This window comes from Oryza sativa, chromosome 5 (genome assembly GCF_034140825.1).
Source record: "Oryza sativa Japonica Group chromosome 5, ASM3414082v1".
Lineage (NCBI taxonomy): Eukaryota > Viridiplantae > Streptophyta > Magnoliopsida > Poales > Poaceae > Oryza > Oryza sativa.
Window position 1 is genome coordinate 15,027,670 of NC_089039.1, and position 13,696 is coordinate 15,041,365.

Here is a 13,696-nt window from a genome sequence, read left to right on the forward strand (position 1 = left end):
ATCAGTTGTGCGATGAGGTGTCACATACCGTGACGTCACCATTTTCATTTAATTAGAGTTGGCCGGAGACTCTTCTGGTGGAAAATTAAAGCTGCACCGAGTCTTCGGCCAAAGAACGGAGGATCAAACCCCAGTGGCCAGAATTAAGATTGGATCCTTCCATGTTGAATGCCCTTTTCAACTTTCATGGTCTTCCCCAAGACCCAACCAAAGAGTAGTCAGAAAGTGACTCGATCAGCACCAAGCAAGAGAGGCAAAATGCACACCAAAGATATTCAATTAACTATATACCGTATCTCTCTTCGTTTTTAATTGATTATTATTTAGTTAGCAAATTAGTCAATAAAACCCCAACGACCAAATGCATGACCCGTTCTAATTCAGTTTCTCCCTTTCTTACCGCATGTACGTGCCCGGCTGCTTCCTATATACACCACACTGCCTCACCCTCTACACATGCATATAGTAACCTTAATTTGCTTATAACCTAGCTAGCTACCTTATTAACCTCGGGCATAAGAAGATTAAATACGAGATCGTCGTCGAGCACCTTGCAACCATTGTTCATGCACGTCTTTGCACCGCACCAGGTGACCCCGTTGTCGGTGTTGCTCGCTGCTGCTGCTGGTGGTGGTTTCGATCGCCGTGATCGGAGCAGGGTTGTCGGCGGCGGCGGCGGCGGCCGAGAGGGTTGGGAGATGGACGAGGTGCTGGCGCAGATCAGCGAGGGGTTCCGGCTCGCCGGCGAGCTGATGTCGGAGCTCGCGGCGACCCAGAACGACCCGGACTACCTGGCCGCGCGCTGCCACGCCATTGCCGGCGCGTACGCCGCCGCGGCGCGCGTGCTGCAGGGGGCGCGCCACGGCGGCGGCGGCGTGGGCGCGGCGTCGACGTCGTTCGGCGGCGAGGGATACCTCCATCACCAGCATCGCCAGCAGTTGGACCTCCTCCGCATGTACGTCGGCGGCACGGCGCCGGACGAAGCCGCCGCCGCCGCCAACCCGTTCCTCGGCGGCGGCGGCGGCGCAACAACGGCGGCGTTCCGCGCGCCGTCCGACGCGTACGGCGGCGCGGGCGCCGGCACGTCGGGTGGCCCGGTGAGGCGGGTGTCGTCGTCGTCGCGCTCGCCGCCGTCGCCGGTCCAGCCGCGCCAGGGCGGCGCCGGCAGCAGGAGGAGGTACATCACTACGTCACTCTTCCCTCTCCGTTGGTGCGTGCGTGCGTCACCCGGTCGTCGTCGTGGCGTACGCTAGGGTTAATCGATTCGATCAGGTCGAAGCACGCCATGGCCATGGCCCGCGCGGCGCGCCTGCGCTACTGTAGTTGGTGAAGTCTTTTGGCGGTCAAGCTGTTCAGACACGTTGACCTTTACCACGTCGCGCCGTGCATGGCGCGCGCGCGCGCAGCTGGGTCAGAAAGAAACGCCACCGAATTTTCGTCGCACTAGCCATATATCCATCTCTCCTTCTCTCCTCTCCTACCTGCAGTACACCAAGCCATTAATTAACTATAGACTTTAGCTTAACTAGTACTAATACCCCGTAATTAATACTCCCTCCGTTTCGAAATGTTTGACGCCGTTGACTTTTTAGTACATGTTTTACCGTTCGTCTTATTTAAAAAATTTAAATAATTATTAATTCTTTTCCTATCATTTGATTCATTGTTAAATATATTTTTATGTAGGCATATAATATTACATATTTCACAAAAGTTTTTGAACAAGACGAACGGTCAAACATGTGTTAAAAAGTTAACGGTATCAAACATTTCGAAATGGAGGGAGTATTGATTTTCTTGTTCGCGGTGATGGCGACGGCTAAGCGGCATATATGCAGTCCGAATTGCTTGCCAAGTCATGGCGCTTCCGCTTTGCACACAAGTTACACGAGGGTTTACACACAACTACGAGTACTCTACGAGGTACTGTGTTCTCTGCGGCGCATCAGCTGTTAATTAGTTGATTACTGAATAGGCTGATCGATCGGTTAAATTAACCTGATTAGTGAATTTTCGTCATAGATACTCACTCTATATATCCCAATAAAAATCAAAATTCATTACACTAGATTGTATCAAATCTAATTTTAAATTATAGTTTTTATCAGGTCGAAGCGAGTAAATAATTAACTAGATGATGTATGTGTATCAGGAGGGAGAGCGGGGAGAAGGTGACGGTGATGGTGGCGGCACAGCGGACGGGGAACACGGAGCAGCCGCCGGATGACGGGTACACGTGGCGCAAGTACGGCCAGAAGGACATCCTCGGCTCCAGATATCCCAGGTACCACAGAATTACTAATGTTTAATTTAATTTAATTTTGGAACTCTTTAATTTTGCTTATACTTATTTTGTTTTGATATTTTCAAATTGTATTTTAATAACGTGTATCGTAATGGGGGCTTTGTTGAGTAAAACTACTATAGCTTTTTTTTGGAAAGTAAAACTATAGCTGATTAATTAAATATGATTTGGCTGGACATATTTAGGTCTGGCAGTGTGTATGGTTGGCTAACATTCGCATCTTCATATCGATTTTTCTTCACCTTTTTTTCCGCTTCCTCCACTACACCAGTAGTATTATTGCATACACAAAGCATCATATATTCATATCTTTCTGTTTTTGGGAAAAAGAAACATATACTATAGTACAGTACACGTAGCCCGATCGATGGCTAATACGCAAGTGTGTACGTATATACTAACTCAATTAGCACCGGGGGTATGAAAGTCCAGCAACATATATACATGTGCACATTTATATCTATATCTATATCTATATCAATACTATTATACATGTGCACGTCATCCATATTGTTTGAGTCAGTTTTTTTAAGTTTATTTGTTTTTGGAAATACAAATCTATGTTTAAGTCGATTTTTAAGTTCGTTCAATTTTAAAAATACAGAAGGAGTCGTATAAGAAATCTCTTTTAAAAAAACTCGCACACTAATTTGTGACAATCGGACTCCAATTTACAGCTCATGATTTTATAAAAATAATATACAAGCGAATTCGCACAATTCACCATAGGTAAACCGTACAATAATAATAAGATTAAAATAGCTTTCACCCGTTGCTATGCACGGGTATTTTTTTCTAGTATATAATATATCGCTAATTGCAATGTCAAATTCACTTATGGTATCTAGGAAAAGATCGAGCATGCGCGCAGAATAACCTAGTATCAGTTTTCTTTCTTTTCCACGTGAGTTTTCTTTCTTTTTTTGAATTAGTTGGCTTTCAGCATGGTGTGGGTCCAATTCAAGTGAACCAAGAATGCAACATATATATGCATATGGTTAACTATATTGTTATTTTTTGTAGGAAAAATAGATAGCTCCATAGTTTACTCTTTTAGCTTATTAGCCGTATAGCTAAATTTTAAACTTTAAAAGTTAAATTGTAGAATTGATTTTATTTTTTTATCATAGTTTACTTTTAAGTATAGGATTTAATTCACTAAGAACATATAAATAAAGTTTTTTCAATGGATTATTTTTTTATCACTAAAAGTATTATGGCATATAATCAGTTGTAAATGAAACGATTAATGGAGATAGAAAAATCTTCGTGGAGATAACCTAGCTTGTGTATTAATTTGTGATGAGCAAGAAACCAGTTGCTAGATTAGCTAGCTTGTCGTCGAGTAATTAATATTAAAGTTCAACAAAAGTTGCCTAGAAGAACTTATATTTGAAAATTTAAAATTATTTGGTCGGTTTACTTTACTTGTCTTGAAATTGCTATGTTTATCTGTACGTTTACTTACAGAGAGAAATTGAAGAGACCGAGCGATGCAATGGAAAATCAATCATTATTACATGCCTTGGAGAGTTTGGCGTTTTATTCAAGAAAATTCCTGAAGACTTTTTTTTTCAATTTTGAAATATTGAAATAATAACTATAGAATGATTTCAACTTTTGGTCGAATTATTAAATGGTTTGAAACAATTTTTTTCCGAGGCTAGGTTTCGAAATAATTGAAAAACTGAGTTGCCAAATGATCCTAATTAAGTCACTTCTCAAGTTTAATGGGCCAAGAGTTTTTTTAAAAAAACACACTACTTTTCCTTTAGTCTTGCTACAATTCAAAACTAGTTTAAACATAATGCACTTTGCAATGTGTCAGTGTCAGTGAAACATCATAGAAACCACTCTAAACGCAGGCGAATGTTGAAAAGTTACATCTTTTTATCGTTGACGGTAAAAAAGAATTTCTAGTCTTGGCCAGTGAAAAAACATTCAAGTCTTTACGCTAATGGTTAATTTTCAAATGTCACGAAAAGTTTAGGTAATAAAATAGACAAGTTCCGACGTTGTTTCCTGGAAACGTACAATCGATCACCTTTAGCTAAACAGTCTACTGCTTCTGGATAAATATATATACAACCAATGTATATTTATGTGTTCATTTTCCTGTAATAATTAAATGGAAGACCTTCGTGGATAATTAATGCATGGCATAAATTTTTAAGAATATTAAGATACTTTAATCAAAATCTGAAACTGTGGTGAACTAATTAACGATTGTTACCGCGGAATTTTTGAAATTAAATTACGTATAAGTTGTATTACACACTTAATTATATATGTATAATTAGTGTAATTACATTATGATTTATGATTGTATTATGTTTATATTTAACGACTGTATTACAGTTATATCTGTTAAATTTTATCGATAAATATATATAAGATAGTTCCACTAATTAATATACGACAATATCCGAAAATTACAGGAGCTACTACCGGTGCACTCACAAGAACTACTACGGGTGCGAGGCGAAGAAGAAGGTGCAGCGGCTGGACGACGACCCCTTCACCTACGAGGTCACCTACTGCGGCAACCACACCTGCCTCACCTCCACCACGCCGCTGCTCACACTCCCCGCCGCCGCCGCCACTTCGGTGACAAACTCTCCGACCGCCGCCGCCGTGCTCGGCCAGGACTTCGTCATGGCGCCCGCCGCCGATCAGCAGCCGCCCCAGCACCAGCAGGCGCAGCCGCCGCTGTCCACGTCCATCCACCTCGGCATCGGATGGCCGATGACGCCGGCCAGCCTCGCCGGCGCCGTAGGCGAGGGAAGCACTAGCACTACCGCCACCGCGCCGCAGGTGACGACAATGGGCGCCACGGCGGCCGGCGGCGGCGGTGCAGCAGCTAGGGACGCGGACCATTACCCGGTGGCGGACCTCGCCGACGTCATGTTCAACTCCGGCGGCAGCGGCAGCAGCAGCATCATGGACGGCATTTTTTCTTCTCACGATCGACGTGATAACTGATCAATCAGTCTCACCTCTCTGATGTCATTATTATTAGATCTCGTTTTGCTTCTTAACTTAATTGGTGTATTTAGGTGAGGCATGCACATTGTGCATGTAGATGTTGAAATTTTTGTTGTTAGATACACACTTGATTGGATCACTTAATTGATTAGGTTCATGAATGCTAATAATGGTGACTCTGTCTAGGAGATGCCCGGCGCCCCGGCCGTTAATTAGCTAGCTCGATCGATGTATAGATATAGCATAGTATCACGAAATAGCGAGTTCATTAGTGTAAATCTCCAATTAAGTTGTATAATAACCACAGTGATCGATTGAAGTTATATTAATTATTTCAGGCTAATTTTGCTTCAGCTTTTTTGTTGAAATCACAAACTCCAGAGAGTATTCTTCTCTTTATTTTGTTTCTTTTTCCATCCTAATGTTTAACTTGTTCGGGGAGATAGCAGCACAACCACCTATCTTTTCTACAGTTTTGTCCCAAGTTAAACACTCAAACTTAATTTTCTAACTTTGATCATCATTCTCTATAAATTTATAATTTAATATCATAAGATTTAGATATTTAGATTCATCATGAGAAATATTTTCACAATGTATATGTTCACATGTTATTAGACTATATGGATTTCTAAAATTTGATTGCCAAAGTTAAGCATATATATTTTCTTAAAATAATAATAAGTAGTTTGAAACGGAAGAAATATATAATCATTTTAGAATTTTGCATGACTATGTGGCTCACATGCAGAAAACAAGGGTGCATGCCTCAATCAAATTACTAGAAAAAAGATCATTAAGGAGCCACAAGCGCAAATTGTTTAGAGCAAGTACTATTATACTGTTGATTATATAAAAGTGTCACATAGCATCAAGTGATAAGGTAATTAAAGGAGAGAAGTAAGAAGAGAGATGATGAAACACCCATCATGCAAGAGCAAAATGCACACAAACTATAAGTAGTATGCATGTGAGAGTATTAGTTAGAGGTATTTGGTATTTATGCATTAGAGGTGATATATTGTATAGGCCTCTTAATTTATTAGTGAATGATATGGATAAAATTAGAGGTATGCAGTAGTCACATCTACTGTAGAACTTACTTTTAGTTAATTATTATCTCAGACTTTTTATCTTCAATGAAATGAATAAATATTTTTATCTATCTCTGAATATATTCATTATGTTTTGGTCTTATATAGTTCATCTAATTTTCATCGTAGCTAAATATATTATGCGTCGTTGTTTCACCCAGATCTTCAAAAAAGAACCTATTTGGGCTACAATGTGTTGAAAAAGCAGTCTATTGTTTCTCTTCTTCAAGGTTCAACAACGTACTAATGACTAATCAAATAAAGGCACCTCAAATAAATTAGCCATCAAGGAAATGCGTTGCACGAGCTGATATAATAATTCAATTTGGTTGTTTTTTATAATTGCAGTTTAAATTAAACCAAGAATATATCCACATATCAGTTACAACTTTCTAATTATTAATTTCTAATATTATAATTGGATAAATAAAATACTAAATTGAGTTAAAGATGGGTAAAATTTCATATTACCATTTCCCAATTTTGAATTTAATAAATTTTATATAAAGTAAAAACAGTATTTTAAATGTTTTATATAACATAAATTCACAATTATAATCTGCGGTCATGATATATTATATATTTATCTAATCATTCACCATATCTTCCTTAATTAAAATGAAAGCTTCCCGAAAGTACTCAATACAGTATATGTAGGTAGGTAGATAAATAGATAGGCAGATTTGGCACAGGGAACTTAAATCTTTTACATAATTAATTGTCTGATTTGTTCACTATGAAATATGCCTAACTGTCAATCGATACTTTTCCCTTATACGTACATTTGAGCACGCCGCACTTCAAAGTAATTTATTCCAAAGGAAAGTAAAACCAAATGGTAAAATGTTTAAGGCTATAAAGTATAGTAGTAATATTTTATAGTCGTTCAAAATTGACACATACTATTAGTACATTAGGAAACTAGGGGCTTGTTCACTTTACTACCATTTTCAACCTTACCAAGTTTTGATATTGCTAAATTTTGGTAAGGTTGTCAAAATTTTGGCAAGGTTGCAAAATTTTTGCAAGATTTCATATATACTTACTAAAATTTGGCAACAAACTAAATGTAGCCTCGTTTTTGGTAACTTTACCAAAAAAAGACAAGGTTAAAAATGGTAGCAAAGTGAACAAGTTCTGGAGAGGGACGAACGTGTGTAATCAAATCTTCTTTGTCCAAACCAAAAAGAAGTTAGGCCAGTTCACGACTCCACTAACAGCCTTGCATGTGTGGATCTGTGAATATCTCCAGGAATAGGGCTTCCAATGGGCCGAAACCTGGTCCATCCCTGAATATAATCCGAAAATTTAGTTCCACTGAGCCAATTTCGCCAGGATCAAAAGATAATGGAATAAGTCTATTTTGCCTCCCTCAACCCTTGCCCTTGGATGGTTGAATCACGTCCCTTCTACCGAAAGAGCGGGTATAACACCTCCTTCAGCTTTGAAAACCAGGGAAAATAACCTCCCTTGGCGATTTGGGAGGCACTTTCATCCGACGTGGCATCTTTGACTACGTTGACCGAGTCAGCTTGTAGGCTCCTTCTGTTAGCAACTCTTCTTTTCCTCTCCTCTAATTTCAATCCCTCCCGGCGACAAGACGAGCAAAAAAATGTCGGATGAAGGACACTGGAGCTCAGGGAGGTCACTGTGGCAGTATTCCGGCTCCATCCACGTCAGACCAATGACGTGCGTCTGCGACCCTTGCGCCGCTCCAGCCGGCCTCTGCCCCGGTTACCGAGGTCGTTGGGTGGTGCGGTGGCCGACATCGGCAAGCTCGCATGGGAGCGGCGGTTGGGAGCTACTCCCAAAATTGCCTCCACAGCTTGAAGATGTGTCTCCGCCTTGCTCCTTTCCCGACACTCAACGAGAGCTTCCCGGAGACGCGAGAGCAACCACGGACCGTTTTCGCGTCCGCATGGAAAAATCGGCGTCCCATTTTCGCGTGCGGACCATTAAGAGGCCCGCACGCAAAAATCTTAAGGGTCTACACGCGAAAATCGATTTTCATGTGCGGGCCTCTTAAGTGAACCGCACGCAAACATACCTCTCCTCCTTTTCCCTCCTACTCACTTCAAAATTTTCAAACTTCTCTCTTCCTTTTTCCTTATATTAAATCCCTCAATTACTCTCACTCCTCTCTCTCTCTCTACACACCTACTTTTCCAATTTCCTCTCCTACTTTTCCCTTTCCTCTCCTCTCCTCCCCTCTCCTCCCCACCGAGCGCACGATGAGGAGTGGAGGCGGCCCGCGGGAGCTAGCAGCGATGGTGGCCGGTCGCGGCGGGGCCGGCAGTGGCGGGCTCGATCGGGAGCGGCGGCGGCGCAACCACGGCGACTACGAGCGGCGGTGGCGGCCGGTGGGCGTGGGCGTGGGCGCGAGCGCGGACGGCGGCTGCAACTGGCCCCCGCCCGGATCCGTGCGGCCGGCGCGATGTTGGCGGTCTCGGGCACAGACGACGGTCGGGTGCGGCGGCTGCTGGTCGTGGCAGCGGCGCGATGAAGGCGGCCGGGAGCGGCACCAGGCAATTCTAGGGTTACGGTTAGGGTATTTTTATTTTTTTTAATTTTATTTTTTTTGTTTGCGTGCGGGCGGTATAATTTGACCGCACGGGATAATCGATTATCCCATGCAGTCCATTGAACCGACTGCGCGGGAAGATAATTTTCCCGTGTGGTTGGGCTACCCGCACACAAAAATATTGATTTTCCCAGACTCCTTGGTGTAGACGAGCAAATCCTCCACACGGAAAAATGTTTTTTTAGTAGTGAACCCGTCATTTCGTAGCTAAATTCGATCCCCACGAGGGGCGGCGCGTGGGAAAGACTGTAGCGACAGAAAAGGGGTCACGGTGGATGGTCCACGCGGGTGTCCCTGGCGATGTGGTACCTTACCACGGAGGCGTTGTCGACATCCCACGGCCGCACCACTTGGGAGCTCGATGACGCCACCTGCGCTGCTCACCTCCATCTCCATCACGGGAGCCCCACATTGCTTGAGAGTTGGGTGCAGGACCCCAAGCTCCCATGCGCTGCTCTCCTCCATCCCCAGCCAGCCTCCTCTAGCTCCCTGCCCCCTTCCTATATCCCATCCGCCTCCGTCGCGCGATCAGCCCATTCAACGAATTTCATCGATCGCCACCATGCCAACGAGCTCCTCCCCGCGTGTAGACGGCCGACGAACTCCTCCCCTGCACACGGCCGGTTGACAACCTAGAGGGGTTTGCCTGCGCGACCTTCGCCTCGTCCTCCACGACCCCCTCCTCCCTTCTCTCGCACAATGCCCCGGCGCCCTCCCACCTCCTAAGCATGCTCGAGCCGGGGCGTCGCAGAAGATCGACAAGGGTGTCGGCTGCCACCATGCTGACGAGCTCCTCCTCACACACAGCCAACGGATGAGCTCCTTCTAGTGCACGTCCGATCGACTTGCTCCTCCCCAGCGCGTGGTCCGGCCGGCCGGCTGACAAGCTCCTCCCTTGTGTGCTGTCGTTTGTCGTCCTGCCTCTGTGTTGATGGAAGGTGAGAGAAGAGGAAGATATGAAAGAGAGAGGGTGGGAGAGAGGTGAGAGAGAAGATGGGATGAGGTGAAGGCCGCTGACAAGTCGGTCTCACTTAATAACTCAGTGAGTCAACTGTCACGTCAAACGAAACCGCCTCTAAAATTGTCCGGGTAGTCAATTTGCAATGGTTTTGGGAGTTAGGGGATGGGTTATACCTAGTTTTGCGGTTGAGGGATACGATTCAACTAGGAGCATGAGTTGAGGAGGCAAAATAGACTTATTCCAAAGAGAAAATCTTGTTAGGCCCAAATGACAAAGCCGAATCTAACTCAATGAATAATTGTCCAATCAAATTTGGACAAAAATTTACCTGCCAAGAAAAAGGTGGTACTCCCTATATCACACCAACAAGAGAACGGGAGAGATGTTATTTGGGGCTGTTCTATTTTTTTGTGGGCGGGCGGAGCGCTAGGCCATGGCCTTGTAAGCCCACAAAGCTTAATTATTATTATTTTCGAACGAGCAGAATTTGTTTTTTTGAACGTACAGCAAGCTTAATTATTAACTGCCTAGTACATATACAAGGACTGTTGTCCCGATTTGCTATGCTTTCTCCCATTATCGCCATTTTCTTTCTCTGTTCCTGCGTTGCATCTCTGCTTCCCCAGTTCTGAGCAAGTGCGTGCACAAGTGTTTGGGACGAGCATGCCTACGAAACTCCATTCCGCTCGCTTGAGTACCTTCGCGGATAGGCAGGCGATCAAATATTTAAGGATGTGTTTGGATGGAGGGTTTTGGGTGGATAGGATATGGCGGCCCATTTTTTGTGGGTGTTTGGTTGGTGGGCGGGAGTGGGATAGGGCGGCCCGGAGGGGAATATTCCCCTCAGATGCCGGATGGATGTATCCGACCGATTTGCCCGGATTTGGCCGCCCGGGCGAGCCGGCGAGTCGGGCGAGCGGTCGCGTCACCGCGTGGAGCGAGTTGGCCGGTGCCCGGCGACGACGACGACGACGTGCTGCGGCCGGGAGGAGGGAGCAGCGGCGAGCGCTGGCGTGGGCGACGAGCGCGGCGGCGACGGCGATGCCGATGCGTGCCCGGCGACGACAACGACGACGACGACGTGCTGCATCGGTGGGAGGAGGGAGAAGCGGCGAGCCGGCGGGAGGAGGGAGCAGCGGCGAGCCGGCGAGAGGAGGCGGCGGAGGAGGAGGCGAGAGGCGGCGGCCAGGTGGAGGAGGCGCGAGGCGGCGGTTGGCGGAAGGAGGCAGCGACGGCGGCCGGGGAGAGGAGGCGCGAGGTCCCCGTCGGCGGGAGGAGGCGGCGGCAGCGGCCGGGGGAGGAGGCGCGAGGTCCCCGCCGGCGGGAGGAGGCGGCGGCGGCGGTGAGCCCCCGGCGGCCCAGATCCAAACGCTTTTTTCCCCTTTTTTTATTTTTTTGTTTTTCTTTTTTTTCTTTTTTTACGTGTATTTATAATCGAGATTGTAGTGTAAATTGTTGGAAATTTTATTATTTGTATTGTGTATTAATTTGATGGGGGGGGGTTATACTCACCATCTCAAGTGAGAGGTGACCACACCTACAAATTCATCCTACTCCCTCCAACCAAACGAAAAATTGAATCACCAAATCCATCTTCATCCCTACAACCAAACAAAAGACTGTATCACCATATTCGTTCAACCAAACAAAAAACTGGATCACCATATCTAACAAAATATGGACCGCTATATCCCATAGAACCTTGACCGTGAACCAAACACATCCTAAGGAGCGCTTCCTAATGCGACTACTCTGCTACATTGGTTCTGCATGTCGTCGTTTTCTTCCTCTGCATCATCCGCTTCAACTACTTTCACTACATCGGCGTATCTACAAGAGGAGAAAATGGTGGAGGCACTGGCGGCAACGACGCACCTGGAAGCGGCGGCTACGACGCACCTAGAGGTGGTGGCAATGACACACCTGGAGGTGGCGTCGTGGCGAGAACATCAATATCAACGGAAGCAGCAACACCAATAATGCATTATACGGTACCGGAGCGTTCTTTGGGTATGTCACATTTCTAACTATAGTGCTAAACATGTTTCTAGATGATACTTTTCAAGTCATTAGCATGTTAATGTTTAGCACTTTTACTAGATTAATTCCTGCTGCACATATCATGTTTATTATCTTAATTTCTAGATTAAAATATATCAAATTATGACCATATTTCTAACAATATCTCATCCAAGTTCATCGCAGAGTTACAAAGTTAATAACCATGAAAATTTTACTGTGTTAACTCTCCTGTCCTGTTGTTTTCAACTTATTTATCGGATTGTGAAAAACGGATAATTGCTCCATGTTTTAAGAAATATGTTTTTTTTAAAGAAATCTCATACTATATTGATTAGACCACTTATTATAAGTTATTTATAAAATTTATTTTTAAATAAAATATTTAGTTTATCACTATGATCGAGTAGATACTACCTCTGTCGACTGTGAGTACCCGTAGACCGGATATAAAGGGTATTGGGGTATGCTGGTACGAGGATCTACGTAGTACAACATCAAGGAAACGGAAGACAAAGATAATACTGGTTCAGGCCTCTTGATAGGTAATAGCCCTAATCCAGTTGGTATGTGATTATATAGTGGAAACCACAAATTACAAAGGGAATGACAGAACTCGATGATACCGACGAGATCATAGTCGAGTTGGTTCGACTAGATCACCCGGCGGCTTGGCTCCTGTAGGCTTCGACTTCGTAGGCTGTGGTGGTTGTCTTGGTTATGAGATTCGATGCCTTAGGTCCTCCCAGGGGGTCCTTTTTATACCACAGGTCAGGTGGTTTCCAAGTAGGACTTGGAGTCATCGGACCCTACACGATACAGTAACGACCCAGTCCTATCCGGGTAGGAATCTTTCCATCTGTGGACTCCGTGATGAATTTCCTTAGCGTATACAGAGAACGTTCGTATACGCGCAGATATACCATATTGCCGTATAGCGTACATCCAAGGATAGAGGGTATACCTTATCCGTAACCCTGACAGTAGCCCCCGACTTCTGCTTAAATGAACTCATGTAACCGATAGCGACTTCTGATGTCGGAGTTGTTGTCGTTCTCGACTGGTTGATCTCGGTGTGAGAACCGTAGAGACAAGGAGTGGTCGACAACACCATGCGAAGTTCAACGGTTATGAGTGAATTAAAATTGAAGTCCAAAAACCGCCTCGCGCAACGGACCCAGAAATTTTCGGCGGCCATCTATCTCCTTTCCTTGGAATTCGCACCGTCAGTAGTGCGCCTATTTAAGGGAGTTTTGGGAATCCATTTTGGAGTCCGGCTGTTGCGAAAACTTTCTAGCCTCCAAATACTCTTCGTCTTCTCCGCTTCCACGCAAACCCTAACTCGCTTGCCTCGGTTTGTTCTCCGGCGATCTCCAACGGCAATGGACCTCGACAAGTCCAATTCCACTAGTGCGTCCCTGAAGAAGTTGCAGGAGGAGGGCGCTCTCCCCGGTCGCGGGACCATGGAGAGGGAACCAGGAGGTACTTAACCTGAATCCGTCCTGGGCCGCATGGTTGCGGTTGAGGACTATATTCTCTGTGGTTTTCTTCCTCCGCCTTCTGAGTTTTTCCTTCTCGTCTTGAACTTCTACGGTCTTTCTCTACTCCATCTGAACCCCAACTCCATAGCCTTCCTCAGCATTTTTTCCCATCTCTGTGAGGCCTACATTGGGGTAGAGCTGTTTCTTGACCTCTTTCGTTTTTACTATGAGTTGCGTTGGATGGAACCTAAAAAGGTATCCGGGTGTGTT

At 44.9% G+C, this 13,696-nt stretch overlaps 1 protein-coding gene across 1 annotated transcript; it reads left to right on the top strand.

The window, feature by feature from the left end:
* The first annotated feature begins 464 nt into the window (after positions 1-464).
* LOC9266067 (WRKY transcription factor 55) lies at positions 465-5,640 on the top strand. Its single transcript, XM_015783257.3, has 3 exons — positions 465-1,177; positions 2,153-2,284; positions 4,744-5,640. The coding sequence occupies exons 1-3, from the start codon at positions 567-569 to the stop codon at positions 5,285-5,287; spliced, it is 1,287 nt and encodes a 428-aa protein (XP_015638743.1). The 5' UTR covers positions 465-566; the 3' UTR covers positions 5,288-5,640.
* Positions 5,641-13,696: the final 8,056 nt, after the last annotated feature.

Excerpts from the sequence above, each read along its gene's own strand:
- LOC9266067 (XM_015783257.3), top strand. The coding sequence starts at position 567 with ATGCACGTCTTTGCACCGCACCAGGTGACCCCGTTGTCGGTGTTGCTC. Across the intron at positions 1,178-2,152 it reads GGCGCCGGCAGCAGGAGGAG|GAGGGAGAGCGGGGAGAAGG; the intron begins GTACATCACTAC and ends TATGTGTATCAG. Across the intron at positions 2,285-4,743 it reads CTCGGCTCCAGATATCCCAG|GAGCTACTACCGGTGCACTC; the intron begins GTACCACAGAAT and ends CGAAAATTACAG.